General features: G+C 48.0%; 1 protein-coding gene across 5 annotated transcripts in view; it reads left to right on the forward strand.

Moving 5' to 3' along the window:
* Positions 1 to 18,158, forward strand: part of GRIP2 (glutamate receptor interacting protein 2) — a 292,164-nt gene that overhangs the window by 238,961 nt on the left and 35,045 nt on the right. For 4 of the 5 annotated variants that reach the window (XM_054838459.1, XM_054838462.1, XM_054838461.1 and 1 more), the window contains exons 8-12: positions 6,614 to 6,761; positions 7,474 to 7,643; positions 11,616 to 11,741; positions 12,638 to 12,790; positions 13,022 to 13,208. In XM_054838459.1, coding sequence (XP_054694434.1) covers positions 6,614 to 6,761; positions 7,474 to 7,643; positions 11,616 to 11,741; positions 12,638 to 12,790; positions 13,022 to 13,208 — 784 coding nt within the window. The remainder of the gene's footprint in view (positions 1 to 6,613; positions 6,762 to 7,473; positions 7,644 to 11,615; positions 11,742 to 12,637; positions 12,791 to 13,021; positions 13,209 to 18,158) is intronic. The other variant, XM_054838464.1, reaches the window with a different exon arrangement.

The following is an 18,158-nucleotide window of genomic DNA, read 5'->3' on the forward strand; positions in this document are numbered from 1 at the left end:
TTTCTCTGACTGCCTGGAAAGTATGTGAGACTGGACACAGTAATGGGGACACTCAGTTTCAGTGGAAAAATTGCTGAGCAATGTGCTGCCAACATGGGTGTAGGGGGTAGATTTCAAAGCCGGCTTAGCTGAATGCATTTGAAATGCTTTTATCTGGTGATGTGTCTCGATGGGAATGATGACTGATTTTAGAGGAGGGGGAAAGAGGGGATTTTCTAATGTAGGCAAAAAGGGCATAGGAGAAGTCAGAGTTAAAGGGGGCTGGAGCACTCTGCCAGCACTGTAGATGCTGCTATTAAATGTGTGCTCACTCATACGGGAGTGAGCTGCAAGCAGGCAGCAACTTGATGTGGCCGTGGCTGCGGTTCTGAATTTTGACCCTGCTTAATTCTAGAGCTATTTCCTTTCTTAGAAACATTAGTTCAGATGTGCTTCTGAAATAAATGAGGGGGGTGATCAACTGATTGACCCCAAAGAAGACAGAATTCACTGAAGGGCAGAGGATGGGTATTTCTAAAAAATGTTCTACACAGTAGATATTAAGTTTGAGGGTTTGCAGGGTTGGTGGTTGGTTGTGTTTTTTTTAACTTGATTTTCAGTTTCAAGCTCTGGGAAAGGGTTTATTATTAGCTACTGTAAAGTCATTTTGAGCTGGCTTGGTGACACACAGCTGTTACTGCAGGGAGCATTGTTAATGAGTTTAAGGTTACCACAGAGTCCGAAGCTGTGTTGGCTCTGGAAGCTCATTGAGCTGTGCATTAGATTTTGATGTTCCATATATGTCTCCAGAGGGGTTTCTGCCTCCACTGGAGCCACAAGCTGGATGAGGTTGGAGTCTTTTCTGCAAATCTCACAAACCAGTCCAGCGCGTCTCAGCCTAGGATCCAGTGAGGAATAGAAGTCCATGATATCAGGTTGTTTTCTGATTTGCCAGGGAGGAGGGAAATCAAAAGGATCTGTAGCTGAGAGAGTTTAATACCCGCCCCAGCCCCAAGGAAAGAGAGCTGAGAACGCCAGAACTCGCTCCATGCTGTGTGCAAGAGGGTTGCACCAAGATAAGGGGGCTCCTCATGCCAACTTCCTGCTTTCTGCTTCCTTTTGAGCCTCCTTCCCCCAAGCTTTCCCCTTCCTTTCAGCAGAAACTCCACAAGCGTGGACATACTGGGTCTCCCCTGGGGGAGCAGGCTGCTGGGACGTGGACAGCCGTGTGCCACGCAGACACGTGCTCCACTGGGAGAGCTGGAAGGAAAACTTGATGCCTCGGCAGTTGTCTGCATGCTGCCTGGCTTCTGCCGTGCTACAGAAGCAGTTTCTCTTTAGAAATTGGCTGGGATTCACGAAAAAGAGGAAACACTTAAATGATGGAAAACAGAAACTACCCAAACCCTATTTTCTGCCTTTCTATATGATTGTGATTGTGGTAACTCTGCAGTGGTCAGTCAGGGATGTCCGTTCCTGTCCTCGCAGGCTGGCTGGGCTGGCAGCCCTGCCCGGGGAGGGGGTAGGCAGAGTTAAGGAAGGATTTTGCACAGAGCTGTCAAGTCTGAACAGTAGCAAACAATTAATGGTGCGTGGGTTTTGTTGTTTGTACGGTCCCTTGGTGCCTATGTTGCAGAAAGTTGATTGTTTTAAAACCTGACTTGGAGCAAAAATAGCTATGAAGTTGTCTCGGTATTTCTTCTTGAGTAACTCTCCCACCTAAAACTGTTAGGGTTGAGTGAACACAGAGCGATTGCAGGGTTTTATGCAGTGATTCTCCATCTTGTGTTGCTATACAGTGGGCCATGGCCAGATAGTTCCCAAGATGTAAACCCAACCCCTTTCTTAGATAATTTCTGCATGGAGAGTGCTTCTCCCCAGCCCTGTACACGATATACTTGCCCTGCTTTCTTTTAAGGCAAGATGATGCAGAACATGTAGCTTAAAACAATCTCTGCAGACAGTTTTGCCAGGCAACAGCTAATAACTGCAACTGGAGATTAGTGCATCATCCCCAAATCACAATTATTACAGACATTCTCTTTACTAGCCACAGGAAGATGATGAGGGAAGGGAAAAGCAGGTGCTGGAAGCAGTGTGAGGATGTTGTTAGCCTGAAGGGAGCAGTCCTAATTCCCGTTTTGAAAGCTTGGTGAAGGGGCTGGGGAGACACTTGGCCACATAGTTCACTTGATTCATTCTGAGAGCTGGGGGTACCACCATGAAGTGGTGCTTGGCCTGTCCATCCCCAGGGAAAATCGAGGTTTTTGCATCGCGCTCGCTCTCCGCTGCAGCCGAATGCACTGGGGTGGTGTGGGCTGACCCTCGAGGAGGGAAAGTTGTTTTTCCGCATCTGTCTTTGGTGAGAGACCAAGGCTGCTGCGGGGGAGTGTTGAATCACAGTGTTCCCCAGCTGGCTGCGTGGTTTTCCAGCCAAAATTGTGCACTGAGGATGAACTGCATGGGGCCAGCCCTGCTCTTGGTATGAGGGATGCGGCAGCTGCTTGCCACCACCACTGAGCATCCACCGGCTGTCGGGCTTTCACCAGGGAGGCCAGCATAGGACGAGGCCATGGCAGGCTTTTAATCAAATTGACTGATTTGATTAAAAATTCTCAAGGCCACGGAAGGAATTAAACTAATCTGCCATTTCCATTTAAAAGGAGTGCGAGCTGGGCATGCACCTCCCTTGGGCCTCGGGAAAGTCTCTGCTCTTTGCTGATGCCAGATAAACGTTGCGATGAACAGATGCTTTCCTGTGGCACCACCCTATCTTATGGGCCTTTTAAAAGAGGGGGAAACAAGAAAGAAAAAACCCCAAACTGATCAGCCATAAACCAGTGGCGTTTGAATAGTTACTCTGTAAATAAGCCGTGTGTGCCACGACACCAGGCACTGGGCTGCAAGCCTTCAGGGTTGACTCATGGAGGGGGGAACGCGCTTTGCCAGAGATGACGAATGAGCGCAGCGATTTGCTGCATCCTCCTCTCCCTCCCCCTGGCTGCCCTCCACCCGTTCGTTTGTAGGGGGGAGATTTTTAGGCCTGCAGGGTTCTCCTGCTGACGGAGTGGGGGGCTGGAGTGTCCCACAAACGAGTGACCGCTTGGCGTCTGCAGAGCGGTGGCGGGGGTAGGGTCTGACGAGGCGCCTGTGATGTCAGAAGCCTCCATGTGCCTCTGAAGCCAGAGGGATCACGAGCCGCTGGGCTGTGTCAGGAAGCGGGCAGCTCCCTGGCGTGGTTCTTCTAGGTGGTTTTGGTTTATTTTGTTTGCATTTGCATTGGGGGCACTTTTTCCCTTTCCCCCTCTCCCCCAAAGTGCATTACTGGTGAGCAAAGCCAGGTGGGGTTCAAGGAAATCTAGTGCAAGAAGTCAAAAAAACCCCACCCCACAGTATTTCCTGCAAAATAAGCTGCTGAGAGAAAGATCTTTAAGGAAACACCTGCCAACCCCCAGCCTTGAGTGATGGGGTAACCAGCTCTCCTGTACCTGCGGCACTGGGATGTCTGACTGCCTGGAGCAGACTCTGCTTCCCGTGAATCCAACACGATATTGGTGAATGCCTCTCGAGTGTGTGGGTGTGAGCGGGTTTTGCACAGCCCTTTGTGTCCCCCCGGGACCTGGGATCACAGAGCGATGGGATTTGCTGTATTTGAGCAAATTTTGGTAGGCTTTCCTCTTCTGGATTTGGTGGAGAAGATTAGAGGGTTGATTAGATCTGTAGTGAGTCACCTGATGGCTGCTGAATTTCCACTTGAACATTTTGACTGGAATTGGGTTCAGAAGGAAAAATGCAGGCAGGATTTGGGGGCAGATGTTAACTGGGCTCCCAGGACTGATTCAGGCTAGTGCTGCTGATACTGAATTTTAACAGGATCCTATCCAATTTATTTATCCTATTCATTTAGTCAATGCCACCTATAAAGATCAGATGTCTTCAGAAAGGTGGAGGGCTTAAGGTTTTATTTGGTTACTAAAACTATTGTTTCCGAAGATGGATGAAGATAGCATACTTGCTTTCCCCCAGCTATGTCAGAAGATGTAACATTATTCATGCAGCAAAGGGGAATGGGTCTTCCAGACCCTGTCTGACTACCCACTAAACAAGCACGTATTTTTGGACAAGTTGTGTGACAGCTGTGCCTCAGTTTCCCAATCTGTAAAATGGTACCATCCTCCTTTGGGAAGCACAATTCATTGCTTGTAAAACACTTGCAAACCCTTAAATGAAAATTTGCACAGCCATGCAAGGCAGCATACGTGTTTTTTCTGTTCCTTGGTAACAAAACCCTAGAGATATGATGCTAGCTGCTGTGTTCATATTAAACTCTGTGTCACTGGCCTCAGCGATGCTTGTTCTGCAGTGGTGTGATTTTTGGCCCTCAGTACATGCTGAGCACTATTTGAGTTGAATATCTTGTGAATGCTGAGCCTCCAGCTTACTGCTTAGACTCTCTTGGCTTACGAGAAAGGATCTTGCTTAAGTAAGAGTGAGATTTGCTGTGAAATGCAGGAGAGCCGCGGATGCCTTTTCCACAGATGCTGCGTGAGGTTGTAGATGTGCCTGATGGTGCAGAAACACCTCGTGGTGCCAAGGCAGCAACCCCAGTTGACTCCCTGCAGTAAGGTTCTTGCATGGTCTGCCCTGGCCTCTCTGTGATTCTTTTTAAATTAGCTTGGGTGTAATAGCCCCATGTTAATCACGCCTCACAAATATTGCTAAATTGCAGACTCCTGACCTTTGATTTGAGCCAAATCTTTCCCTAGAATAATTAATAGAGTCTTGGCTGGTATTTCCCCAACAAATGCCTCTATAAAATGGATTTGGAGCAATTCTCATCTATGCCACTGGAGATAGGAGTTAAAAGGATCGGTGGGGTGGCCCGTGTTGTCTGCGGTGGGAGGAGGGACCGTGGGCTGGAGGCAGGACTGTGATTTCCTACAGTCTTATTGATACCAAGGTCCTGGCATGGGAGAAGGTACCCAAAGTCCTTTCCTCTCATCGTCGTGCTGAGCCCTGCTCTGGGAAACACTTGGCAAAGCTGAGAAGAGTAGGTATTTTGCTTGCAAAGAAAGGTCTACCACTTCAGCAGACTTCTTTCCATAATTTTTTTTCCCCCTATCTCTTTCCCTTCAACTGGAGGAATATAAGTCTCTGGCCCTCTTTAGAGGATGTGTGCTGGATACACATGGGCTGCAAAACCAACATATAGCTGGTGTTTGCTGTTGGAAGAGTCCCTCAGTCTCTTGATGCTTCCTTTGCTAAGAAAGGCTTAAGTGCACTTTCCACAGGATTTAGCTGGGGGATTTGTGCATCTTTTGATTGAACTGGGGCTATGCTTTTTTGCCAGGGCCTGCAGGTCTTCCCCGTGGTCCTTTTCAGCAGAGAATAAACACTGTTTTATTTGAAGCCTTGCATAACCTTTAACATGGCTCACTCCTCCTCCTTCCTCCCCTGGGAAAAAGAATAGACCAGAGCCTGAACATCCCCTGGCCAATCCCCAGGGGAGATTTCCAAGAGAAATTTCTGTCTCCAGAGACACAGCATCTTCAACAAATCTCAGGAAAGACCTCACTGCGGTTAGCTTCCGAGATCTGCATCAATGCTCCCGTTTATCAGAGAGCAAGAATGAGCCATGCATCAAGTTTTGGAGCCAAGTAGCATCAGCGTTTTTAGTGGAGCATAGCTTTGGAAGAGAAAAGCCTTACTATGAATAATTAAGAGCTGAGGAGGCATCAAGCTCTCAGAGGGCTCTGCTGGCCTTTCCTTCAAAGCGGATGGCTGGGTTTCCGTCAAGTGCTCTTGTGGGGGGTCAAACTATGCATGAGGTACTGGTTGTGGGTTGTGCGGTGGTGATGACACGTTGGTGAATCCAGCCTTTTTATGATGACTTTAGGTAATCTGGAAGCAAACGTGTAAAATAGAGGTGGAGGAAATTTATGTTTAATCAGCCAGAGACACAGGCTTTCTTCTGCCTTCCTCTTCCTCAGAAGAGATGAATAGGTATGGTTCAGACTTATGCTAACAGGTGCAATCTATTAAGCTTATTGCAGAAATGCATCTTTTAAACATGAGTTGTGTCTGATGGGAGAGAGGAGGCTTTTGTAAGCATGCAGGTAGGCAGCTCTGTGTCTCTGCTCCCACTGTCGCACAGGAGGAGCTAAAACCAGGAGTTGAGGTGATATTTGGAAGCTGGTGCTGAAGCACACAGGAGCAGCACACGAGACTTCTGAGTACTTCAAAAAGTGGGATCCTGTTTATTAGTGCCTTTTTGTTTGGGAGGAAGCCTATAACAGCAATGTCCTTCTGATCTTCCTTTTTTGTGCTTTTCCTTTAATACTGTTGCTGTGACTGCTACACAGCCTTTGAGCAATCTCTTCCTCCATCTTGCTATTTAACTCCATGAAAAGAGGCAGGAGGGTTGTTTTTGTGAGTAGTTGTAATATCTCTTCACTTCATTATCCTACATAATTTATGCAGAAGCAATTTTGCTTCTGGAGTTTCCAGCTTTAGGATCTCCAAACTACAGGCTAGCTGATACACACAGCAAGTCAGCACTATTGGCTGACCCTCTGCATTTAGAAATGGGAAAAGCTGTATGAGAAGTGTCTTCAGATACTCTCTTGTTTTGCAGATACTGTAGCAAATGCTTCAGGTCCTTTACTAGTTGAAATAGCAAAGACTCCGGGGTCTACGCTAGGAATCACACTGACAACAACCACGCACCGGAACAAGCAGGTCATTGTCATCGACAAGATCAAGCCAGCCAGTGTGGTGGACAGGTACAGATCTCAACCAGCTGCTCCTAGCTCTGCTTTTCCCTTCTCCACTGCTTTTTTGTCCCCTTGTTAGTTATATACCATTCTTCCCTGCCTTGCCTTGAAATGACCATGTCCACATGTTCTTAGCACTAAGTGTACTAAAAATACCTGACCCAACGCCAGTGGACACTCCTCACCGGGAATGAATGTAACTCAGTGCATGTGAAAGCCGAGCTCTGTTTTAAAAACCTGAGATTTGACTGCCCTGGAGCTGTGGAATGGCAAACATCTATTCTGGAAACTTCTGGCTAGAACCTTTTCCTGATAAGCAAGTCAGCTAGTCACCCTTTACATGGGGATGCAGAAAGACAGACCGTGACGCAGTGCTAACCATGGGTAGTTGTGTCACCGAGCTGAACTGCTGGCTTGTAGGATTTAACTACACTGCTGAGTGAGCCCTCAGCCATCCAGACTAGCTATGAGTGGGCACTAAAAAGATCTTTCCCAAGCCACCAGCAGCACTGACTCAAGCATGAACCATCTTAGTTGGTATTTTGGGCAATGCTTGAACTTAAGGTTCAAACTGGAAGAAAAAAAATGAGATACGGAAAAAAAAAATCACATGAATTCACACAATAATTCATAGCTGGATTTTATAGGTTTCTGCTCCCAACTGTAAGGACGTGGATTTTGGCCATGTGTATAATTACTTCTCTTGCTGTTTTCTTTGCAGATGTGGCGCCTTGCATATTGGTGACCATATTCTCTCCATTGATGGCACGAGCACAGAGCACTGTTCCTTACTAGAGGCAACTCAGCTTTTAGCTGCCACTTCAGAAAATGTCAAGCTGGAGATATTACCCGTTCACCAAAGCAGGCTGCCTTTGAAGCCTCCAGAAACAGGTGTGTCCTCTGTGCAAACACTGTTGGTTACCCTCAAAACTCACTTGAGATCCCTACTGGGCTTCTTGCTGCTTTTGAATGCTGACATCAGACTCCAGAGAGAGACATCTGTGGAGGAAAAAAAAATGATGTTTTGATGAAATGTGTGTGATTAGATGACGTTCTTCAAGGATGTGAATAGGGAAAAAAGGTAACATCTGTGCTTGAATGGGGAAATCGGAGTTGGGAATCCCAGGGCTTTGCAGTGCTGAGTGCTGTGCAAGCCACTTCCTTAGTACCTCAGATAAGAGACTTTAATGGAGAGGGAGGAAAACAACCTTGGTGCTGGCAAATGTATTTCCAAGCTCAGTTTTCATTTGCAGATGCCTGGTAGGGCTTTGTAAAGGACGTGTCAGTAGCTAGGCAGGGTCCTGCTGGAGTTCCTTAGGAAACAAAGCTGTAAGATTAAGTGTTCATCTTCCAGACCAGCCTGTTTGAATGGCAGCTGTGTCTGGGCAGCCAAGGGTAGAGTGAATGTGTCTGTAGCTGCTGCTTTCCACCACCCCCCACCAAAGAAAGACTGGGGGAAAAAAAAAATTGTCTCCTGTGAAATCAAACCCAAAGTGCCTGTAAACATCATTAGGAATTCACCCTGGTGAGCATCCTTGTTGCCCACCTTTAGTTTCTCCTTCCACGTGAACACAGCCTCCGTACTAGTAGATTTGTTGCAACTCTTGCTTGCAGTTTTATTACAGTCTGTACTGGTGGTCTTGTAATTCAGGTGTTTCAGATGTGACTGTTCAGTACCAGCCCCTTTTGCAATAATTTTCAACCACTTGTCTCTTGGGAACATGCATTTTAATAATATTGGTGCACAGTAGCCCTGGGCACAGCTCTTCTTTCCTTTCTCTTCTAGGGGGGTTTGGGGAAAGGAGGAAAATGTGTTGTCTTCTTTAACATGATGCAGTGAAACATAAAATCTAATAACGTCTCCAAGTCTAGAAATAAATCTCTTGCATGTCCAGTCCAATTTGTGCAGAATTAAAACATTTTAACAAAGGGGATGGATGACTTGACCTTTGTGCCCAAGAAAAAATGGAAAGCTATAATCCTTTTTCAATGGCTGTTAAAATGAACTATTCTCCTCCTTCCATTAGTGCCCTGGTCCTAATCTTCTTTCAGAATATATGCATTCAGCAGCAACTCAGGAGAAGGAGGATCTCTGGAAGGAGAACTCGATGTGTTCAGAGCCAAACCTCCATACATCAGATCAGTTTGCTGTGGCAGAAATACAGAACACAAACTTGGGAGATTAATTGCAACACATGAATATGAAAACAAAAAGGGATATAACAGTTGTTCCTGCTTTTGATTAAACTCTTTAACGTGTGAGGGATCACAGGGAAGGATGCTGTTTATCCACGTGGCTGTTAGGAGGCAGAAGTGTGTGGTTGGAGACCAGTGCGTGGGCTCGAACCTTCACCAGCGCTGATGAGGATGGGAAAGAGAGGTGGTGGGGACAGGAAGGAGAGCGCTTTGGGCAGGAGGAGCAGCTCACAAAGCATGCTCTTTGGTCGTGTAACCAGCCACGGCACTGTGCAGCACATGGTGAGCAGCTGAGGAAACCAACCAAAGTTGACAAACTGTGTTTGGACCAGGGAGAGACACTGCCTTCTGCTCCAGATGCCAAGTGCCAACTCCACAGGCTGTTTTTTCTGAGTTTAGGGAAACAAACAGGGGCAGTAAGGAAAAATGTGCCATGCAAAAGCAAACTGTCGTGGTTGGCAAGAGAGTGAAGCCCGGGAAGAGCAGCTGAGGAGACTGTGCAGACACATCCCTGTTCAGCACTTGCGTTACTGAGTCATGCCAGTGTGTGCCTACATGGGGCTTGTCATTTTGTTTTTTAAACGTGCCTTCTCGTGCAATAAAAATCCGGTTATTGAGGAGGTGGAGAGGGATCTGAAGCTGCAGCTGCCATGCAAAAATGCGATCTAATGCTGAAGCACAGGATTTGTCAAACTGAGTTTGCTTTCTCTGTGGCTCTGGGGGTATTTGGAGAGTTTGTGGGAGGATTATGCCCTGCTCACAAGATGAATGGGAGCGGGTGGTGCCCAGGAGCGGGTGGATGGTTTTCCTCAGGCAGGAATGATGTGTGAAAGCTTGGGGAAGGCTCTTGTAGGTTTTTATCATGGAATTGTCCAAAATCTCTTCTCTTCCCCAATGCACTGACAGCTGAGTTTCAAAGGCACTATTTTTTCTGTTGTCAGATATAAGATAAGAATTTATAGACAAATGGGAGAGTTTTAATTCCTATAAATGGATTAAATATTTTTGTATATATGCCCATAAGCTCTGTCCCTCATGTTCAAAGTGTTGATTTTATTAAGAACTTTCCTTTTTGTCTAGATATAGCTACATTTAGTAATTTGATTTTTGTTTTTAAAAGCTGCCTGGCTCTGAATTTACTTTTGAATCCACAAAATAGAAACACCAGAGCTGGAAATGTATTTTTTAAGAGGTTGATGGACTAAGGCTGAATTCACTGAATGTTTAGAAAAGACTAAATTTAATCACTGTATTGGTTGGAAAACCTGACCTAAATGATTTGATGCTTGTGATGCATGCACACGAAGTGGACTTCCACTGTTAAAGGCACTAACAGATAACCTTTATATGAGATCTCTGGGTGGACTCACTAACTAAACTGAGTCCCTGTGCCAGGTTTCCACCCTCAGAAAACTCAGGTAGCACCGGCGCTGGTGGCATTTCTGCCTACTTGGAGGACACAGAGCCTGGAGGAGATCTCATCCTGGAAAGGTAGTTGCCAGTCACTGCAAGTGGTTGCAACGTTAAGAGCTCTGGGATAACTCACGGCTCCAGCGATGCTCTGCTGTGGGATGCCATTCATGCTTAGCTGAATAAAAGAGACACTTGCAATCTTGCTTGTTAGCCAGCAATTCCTCGTGGAAGAAAATAGATCCAGACAACGTGGTGCAGAGATTGGGGAGAGAAAACCCAGTGCTGCTGGGCAAGGAAAACCAAACTGACCCTGTGCTGCCCCAGGGGCAAAAGGAGTGTCAGTGAGAACAGACAAGGGACCTGTGTCTGGGGGATGTTTGAGGCACTCTGGAGGAGACCTGTGGCATCATGACCTGATGTTGCAAAGCCACAGTTCTTGGGACAAGGGATTTCCAGACGATGGATGTCACACTGCAACAGATCTCTGCCAGCATGTGCTGGGCTGGGGTTAGGGTTGAAGCTAAAGCAGTTGTGTGGCCTTGAATAGTGTCTGCCACGTTGGTGCCACATTTTAATTTACTGTTTGCCACAGGATTGGCATCTCTTCCTGTGTCGGTAGCCCTCTGTAATTGCCTTTAAGCAGCAGTGTATAAAATCCCTTTTGTTCTGGTGAGCTGGAGGCGGCCCTCCGCTGCTCCTCTCTTTCATCCATATGTGCACTCTGCAATGGATTCCCGGCCAAGAGCAGCCGCTAAACAACCAGACGCTGAAGCCAAGCAAGGTACTCAGCACAGTCCTTGGCATGTGTGGAAGGCTTTGTGCCTTGTCCCCGGGAGGGCAGCTCCGTCAGCAAGGTGGGAAACAGCACAAGGAAGTTTCCCCAGTGCTGTCGGATAACGCTGATGGCCTCTGCGGGAAACTTGTGGCTGGAGGGAGCTTCTGCGTGTCGCACAACAGACTGCAAATGGTAGTGACATCTGTGCGCTGCCAGCATGGCTTAGTCAGGCCGCTGGCTCAGGTTGCGGAGTTTTTTTAAGGGGAAGGGGTGGATTTCTGCCACTTTGCATCAAGTGTCATGAGGTTATGTGGGGATGTGTTTTCCCTGCTGGTGCTTGACACGCTGTGGCTGGGTCCTGACTTGTTCAGAGCCATTATGAGGCTCTTTTCTACTATCTCCTGGCTTATACTGCTTACCTTTTCTTTCTCTCACTTCTCCCTACCTGTGGTGATTTCTGCTCCCCTGGGTGCCATCAGTCAAGGTGCAGAAGAGTGACCACCACCACTGCTGGGACCCCTGTGTCAACTACTGTCACACCCACCACCCTGGGCACTGCAAGACACCCACTTGGAACCAGACGTCTGGGCAGGATTACTGCAAATGTAACCTCAGCGCACGGCATTGCCCCCATCCCTGCACATGGTCATTTATGTTGTGCCCCTCCATTTCCTTAATACCCAGCTCCGTAGCCTGGCTCGTCACTCATGTCCTCCTCAGTCACCTGGGTCTGTTTCCACAGGTCCAGGGCTGAGGGACACAGTGAGTACCTGCAGCCCAGCACACACAGATCTGGTGACTGCAACAAGAGCAGTGTGCTGGGCAGACCCGCGCTCCCATCCTCTGACCCCACACCCCAGTGCTTGGTTTCATATGGCAAAAATGGGGTGCTGTGGGACAAGGAGGGCATCGCCGGTGACGTGTAGGAATGTGATACAACAATGCATCCAGCTCAGCCCTGGTGCCACACAATGTGTTAGCAGCAAGATTATGGTTGTTTCAAAAATCTGTAAACCCCCCTTTTTTGGGAAGCAGGCTCTGTTCAGCCCCAGGTTTCTTGTCTTAGAGTAGTAAGATAGGGAGAAGGAAGCATTGCATGGTGTCCAAACTGTGGGAAGCAAACAGGCCAGCTCCATTGCCCAGCAGCTCAAATTCAAGCTATGGTTTCTCTTTGTATGTATTTAAGTATCATTAGTGCCCTGGTGCTAACCTGCTGTTGGCTGCCCTGCATCCATGATGCATTTCTCACCTGGTGGCCTGGATGCTGCAGTGACAGGCGGCCCAGTCACTGGAGTCACTGCACACCAGAGAGCAATGTCCACCTTGAACCCATCCCACTGTCACAGCTCTCCTGGAGCTGCAAGCCCAGAACAAGGTTCTCACCTCAATCTTGAGCCCCTGGTGCTGGGAAGAAGGAGCTAGTCCAAACACATTAGTAGTTAGATGAACCTGCTGCTGCACCTCTCTGTGCACATCCTTAACACGCTCTGTATTTCCCCAGCTCTGGTGGCTGCCAACTTCTCGTCTCCCACCATGAACGCGCAGGGCTTCCCCTGCCAGAACTCGAACACGCTACCTCGCAGCTCCCACCCCATGAGCCCCCGCACCACCATGCTGAGGAGGAGGCAGAAGAAGAAGGAGCACAAGAGCTCACGTAAGAGTGGTGGTGGGCTGGGGTGGGTTGAATGGGGCGCACATGCTTTCCTTGCTGTCTTTATTGTCCTTATTGTTGACTATTAGCCGGGGTAGGACCGCTCATCTCAGCACTGACAGTGCTTCCTTCATCGTCGGTCGCTGTCCCCACCACTGTCAGACTGAGGTCTGTGACCAGACCTGCTACGCTGACCACGGCTACCCTGACCTTCTGCCTCTCTCCTCCTCTCAGTGTCACTGGCCTCCAGCACGGTGGGTCCTGGCGGGCAGATAGTCCACACAGAGACAACAGAGGTGGTGCTCAGGGGAGACCCTTTGAATGGCTTCGGACTTCAGCTCCAAGGAGGCATCTTTGCTACTGAAACCCTGTCTTCCCCACCTCTCGTCCGTTTTATTGAGCCTGACAGCCCGGCAGAGAGGTTAGAGACCTTGCCCTTGGATGCTGATGGTGCTGCTGCTGAACATTTCATGGTTTGGTTTGTTTTCTCTCCTCAGAGGCTCATTTAGATATTTACTATCATCCTTGTAATATCTCCCATTCTTCACTGGGCATGGTTTACTATCACTGCCATTTCTGCACTCGTCGGCTGACCGTGACCTCCCTCGCATCCCAGGTGAACGTCTTGGCACCAGGCTGCGGCTGTTCTGGGTCCTCCCAGAGGAGGAAGGGAGCGTGTGTCTGTGCGAGAGAGCCATTCCCATTCCTTTTTTTTTTCCTCTTTGTTTTTCTTTCTCTTTGAAAGATAAAGCTTTTGTCTGGGTGCAGAAAGGGGAAAGACCTAAACAAGTGGGCCCAGCAAAGTGTTTTCTGCCTGGTTTCATTGTAGCAGAGCCCAGCTATATAAATTGGCTTTAAAGCCAAGGTTTTGAACTGCAGAGGAGGGCTCTGGTTGAGGACAGATAAGTGCTGCATTTAAGCACTCTTGCTTTTGGCTCTGTAATGCTGGGAAACGGGCAGAGTGCAGGAGTGTCGTTAAGTGCTGCATGTCACCTCCTGGGGATACTGGGAGCAATGACTCCGCCGGCAGCCAAGCCTCGGCTCAGGAGCTCTGGCTGCTCTGGCTAAACTTTTTCCAATACCCTTGCTGGCTGGATTTAAAGTCTGCTTGAGTGTCTGTGCACTACGACATAGATGCCATCTAGCAAGGTTTTTCTTACTAGATGGACCAGGTCCCAGCATGGCTTAAGCTCTGGTGGGGTGGAAAGGAGAGCTGGTTTCGTTAGGCAGATGAAATAGTGAGGAGTGAGCTGGCACTTATGCCCCCGTACTGGTTTCTCTTCCCGCCTGTGATTTCCACTGGTGGTCCGTCCTGCCCAGGGGAACCTGAGGTGCAACGACGTGGCAGCGCTCAGTGCCTGCTGCAGAACCCTTCCTTGGGAGAAGTCTCCAAAGGCCTTATCAGCATGTGCTGACGGTTTGGTGTCCCCAGGCCAGCCTGGGAGAACAGCACACAGGGGAGTCGTATGTCAGCAAAAGCACCTGCAAAAGGAAACGCACGTGCTTGCCGTGCAGAGTGGTGCCTGTGTGGTCGCTTCTCCAGGCGGCACACAGAGGCCGGGAGGAGCAGCAGTGCCTGGCGCTGGTGTCTGTGCAGGACAGGGACACGGGGCTGGCACAGGAAAAAGAGTTGTCCTGAGTGATACAGGTTAAGAGAGGCTTCAGAAGCGTTTTATGCCGTTTGTTTGTTTGTTTGTTTGTTTCTAAATGGGGTTTAAAAAGGAAAGTGATGGTGTTTTGGTTTTTTTATGCTCTGTTACCAGGGTGAATTTGGCTCACATTGCAAAGCACCAAAGTCCTTTCATAAATCAGGCAGCATCAAAGCCTGCTGTCCCAGGGCAGGAGGTAGATGTGCTGAAATCCGCCTGGCTTTGTTTTATCCTCTTGCCAAACCTAGAGTGAAAGCAAAGACTCACGGTGCAGTCTCGCTTGGCTCTCATGTCACACACGCTGCTCTCCCTCTCGGCTGCCCACCCAGCAGGATTCGCGCTCTCCTGGCTGCTGCTTTCTGGCGACAGGGAGCAATCCTCTCTGCGTTTGCAGCCTGGATTTGATTTGGGGATTAGATTTCTGCTGTGTATTTCTTCCTTTCCTAGACTGTGCTGCTCTTCCTAGCTGGCAGGAAAACATTGTCTTTCCTCCCCATCTTGAAGTGGTAAGTGCCCTGGGTTTGCAGCAAGGTGAAAAAGGCAGGTTTTTTGTTTCTTGCTATCCCACAGAGCTTGTTTCCTCCATCCTTTCTAGATACCTTATTCCCTGCCCTTGAGAGGTTCTGCCATAACTGCAGCCCAGGACATTAGAGCCATTTTTCTCCTCTTTACCAAGCTGAGCTCTCGGCTGCTGCATGGCTGTGCTCTTTCTTATGCTGCAGTTGTTGTCCTTTGTGAAAGAGTGTGAGCAGTGGGGATACAGGGACCAGGCTCAGCAGCCTGGGTCTGTCCTGCATGTTCACACGCTCCTGTGCAAGCCCTGTGAATCTGAACGTGCTGTTGTACAAGGGCATGATCCACAATCGCTTTGTCCATCTGGCTTGCTGTGGAGAAGCTGCCTCTTGGGTGTCTAGCAAATCTGAGTGCTGCCAGGGAGGTGGATGGCATCACCCTCTTTTTCAGAGAGGCTGGCCTGCCTCACATTTATTATCTGATCCGTGCTAGCTTGTGACAGGCGGTTTGAAGCAAAAGCTCTCACCTCCCTGACTTGTGATTTGTTTTACAGCCAATAGCTCTAATAAACCTCCCTCCCCACCTGTTGTTTTGTTTCCTGGGTGCAAGCTGAAGCCTTTGGGCTCCGCATGAGACAGTGATTCAGCCCCTGTTATCAGCAGGGAGGGTGGAATAGGAAGATGCCTGACGTCCCCTCTTGGCTGCCTTGAAACACGCAGCTTTTGTGTCCTTCCTCCCCCAGCTGTCATTGATGGCAGTGGGAGAGTATCTGGCTTCTCCATCCCGATATCCAAAATCAATGCTTCCTGCTGAGTTACATGTTTTCTAGCTCTGCTCAGACACAGTTGTTTGATCATTGTGTTTCTGGCTTTTGAGTATGAATAGTTTGTAAGAGGGAAGTTTAGCAGCTGGGTGAAGCTGTCAGCAAAGCTTTGATCTTTTGGGGGCTGGGACCTGCCCATCAATGTGCAGACACAGATGTACAGACATACACAGACGTGGAAGTCTGACCTGTGCAGACCAACTCGGGGGTGTGTAAGGGCACGATGGATCGGTTTCTGCAGCCAGCAATGTGGCTGTGATCACAGCTGCTGCCACCCCACAGCTGGAGTGACCACGCAGATGCTGATGATGCCGAGTGAGATGTTCAGTGCGTGTCCTGCCCAAGGCTTGCATATGCACTGCTCTGTGTCTAGCAAGACACCTCCGCTGCTCTGTTGCAGTCTTTGAGCCCAAGGAATGAGTCATGACAAAATGCAAATCTCTGCAACCCCAGGGAGACATTGCCATCATGGACTGCAACGCCTCCATAGAACTGTCTTTTACTCCAGGAGATGCCTGTACGCTTGTTCTTTTACACAGCATCAAAGCAAACATTTGCCACCTTTCCCACCAGAGCTGCCTTCTCACAAAGCAACCATTTCTTGTGTTTCTTCACTCAAGGAGATTTCCCTGGGTGTTTTACAGCCAATAGCTCTGATAGGTCAGAAGTATTTTATTTCTTTTACTATTAGCCTCAGTCAATCATGGTTGTTTAAACGCTGGTCTTGCAGGTTTATAAAAGTTTATGGAGTGAAGCCACAACCTTCTGTCTCCCTCCACAAGTGCAAGGAGTCCCAACATGCCTTGTTAATCCTTCAGAATAATTCCAGAGAAACCAGTTTCCATCTGTCCTGTGCCCTTGTGTTGGGAGCAGGGCCCTGGGATGCAAGGCAGACCTCTCCTATGTAAAAGTATCCTGTGATCTCCCAGCCCTTCTGGCTGAAACAGTGGTGCCAAAATGGGTTGTGTCCTTATGTGACCTTGAAATGTCAGTGATGTCTGTGTGATGCCAACGTTGATCCCTTCCTTCCAAAAGGTGAATTCTGGCCATAGCAAGAGAGCTCTCAGTGCTGGAGGAGGCGTCTCTGTCATACTCCTTGCCATCTTCATATTTATAAGCTGATATTTCCAAGCACATCTATGTGGCTGCATATCCACAAGTCCAGTAAAGGACTGTAATTAAACTTGATGTAATTTATTCACAAGGGCGGATTCATTTATACACTATAGAGTTGTCTGTCCTAATCCAAGTCTCCTTGAACAAACACTTCTGAATTTACATCTCATAAAATAACCAGCGTTTTTCCATGGGTTGCATGAACTCAGGCAGCAGTGTAAATATACTGCAAGTATAATACCTTCCTACCAGTAAAATAACCTCCCTACGCTCTCTCCAAACTTGCTCATACTTCAGCTTTTGATGGGCCACTGACAAAAGCTTGTGCTTGTGCATTTTTCTTGATAACCTGGCCTTTCATATACATCCTGTTGTTTGGAGGGGAATAATATAGCCAGTGTCCATTGCCTTTGTTATTTTTTTGTGCCCAGAAGCTGCAGGACTGTGTTTCCTTACAATTGAATCGGGTGTGAGGGATGAAGAGTGGCTGGAAGGATTAGTAAAAACCAAGCGGTCTTTGAAATATCAGTGGAAGCTCTACATCTAGAAAGGAGAGGGCAAAGGATGTGTGTGATCATTAAAGAGCAGGGAATAAAGATTCTCTGGAGAAGGCTTAAAACAGGATAGATGACACCTTCTGGGAATTCTTTGTGGCAGAATAACTCCAAATGTAGAGGTGAACCATAGCTTTGTTCCCATAACCCTCAACGTATATCGGAGACCACTCTGTAGCTTATGTTAATGATGGAGGAGGAATGGTTTCCCAAGCTCTGCCCAAGTGGACAGCCTTACACACAGGTGATGAGTGGAAAACCTGAAAAGATCTGGTTATAGTGAACAACTGTGAGGGGCCCATGGCCACTCACAGGGAATACTACACTCTTGATTTTGGAGAGCCATGGGCCAGCTCAGTAACTTGGAAGATTGTGTTTCTGGTCTTACATTTTATTTAAAAAAAAAAAATTTAAAAAGGGGACTGGGAGGGTGGATAGTGAATGCAGGAGTGTAGTGGTTCATGCATGAAAAAAACTTGCTTATAAATACAGAGTGGTCCCAAGAGACAAACTATGCTGTAGCAGTGTATCTCCAACATAGCCTTGCCATCATTGTTTGTTTTTTTTCCCAAAGTATAAAAACCTGCTGCTCTGTGTCTGCTCTTTGAGAAAGCAAGTCTAAACAAAAAACCCCAAAGTGCCAGTTGTGGATATACTGGTGGGCTATCGCATCAGAATAATATTCGTCTTTCAAGGCAGTTAATACATTTGGCTTC

This window comes from Grus americana, chromosome 11 (genome assembly GCF_028858705.1).
Source record: "Grus americana isolate bGruAme1 chromosome 11, bGruAme1.mat, whole genome shotgun sequence".
Lineage (NCBI taxonomy): Eukaryota > Metazoa > Chordata > Aves > Gruiformes > Gruidae > Grus > Grus americana.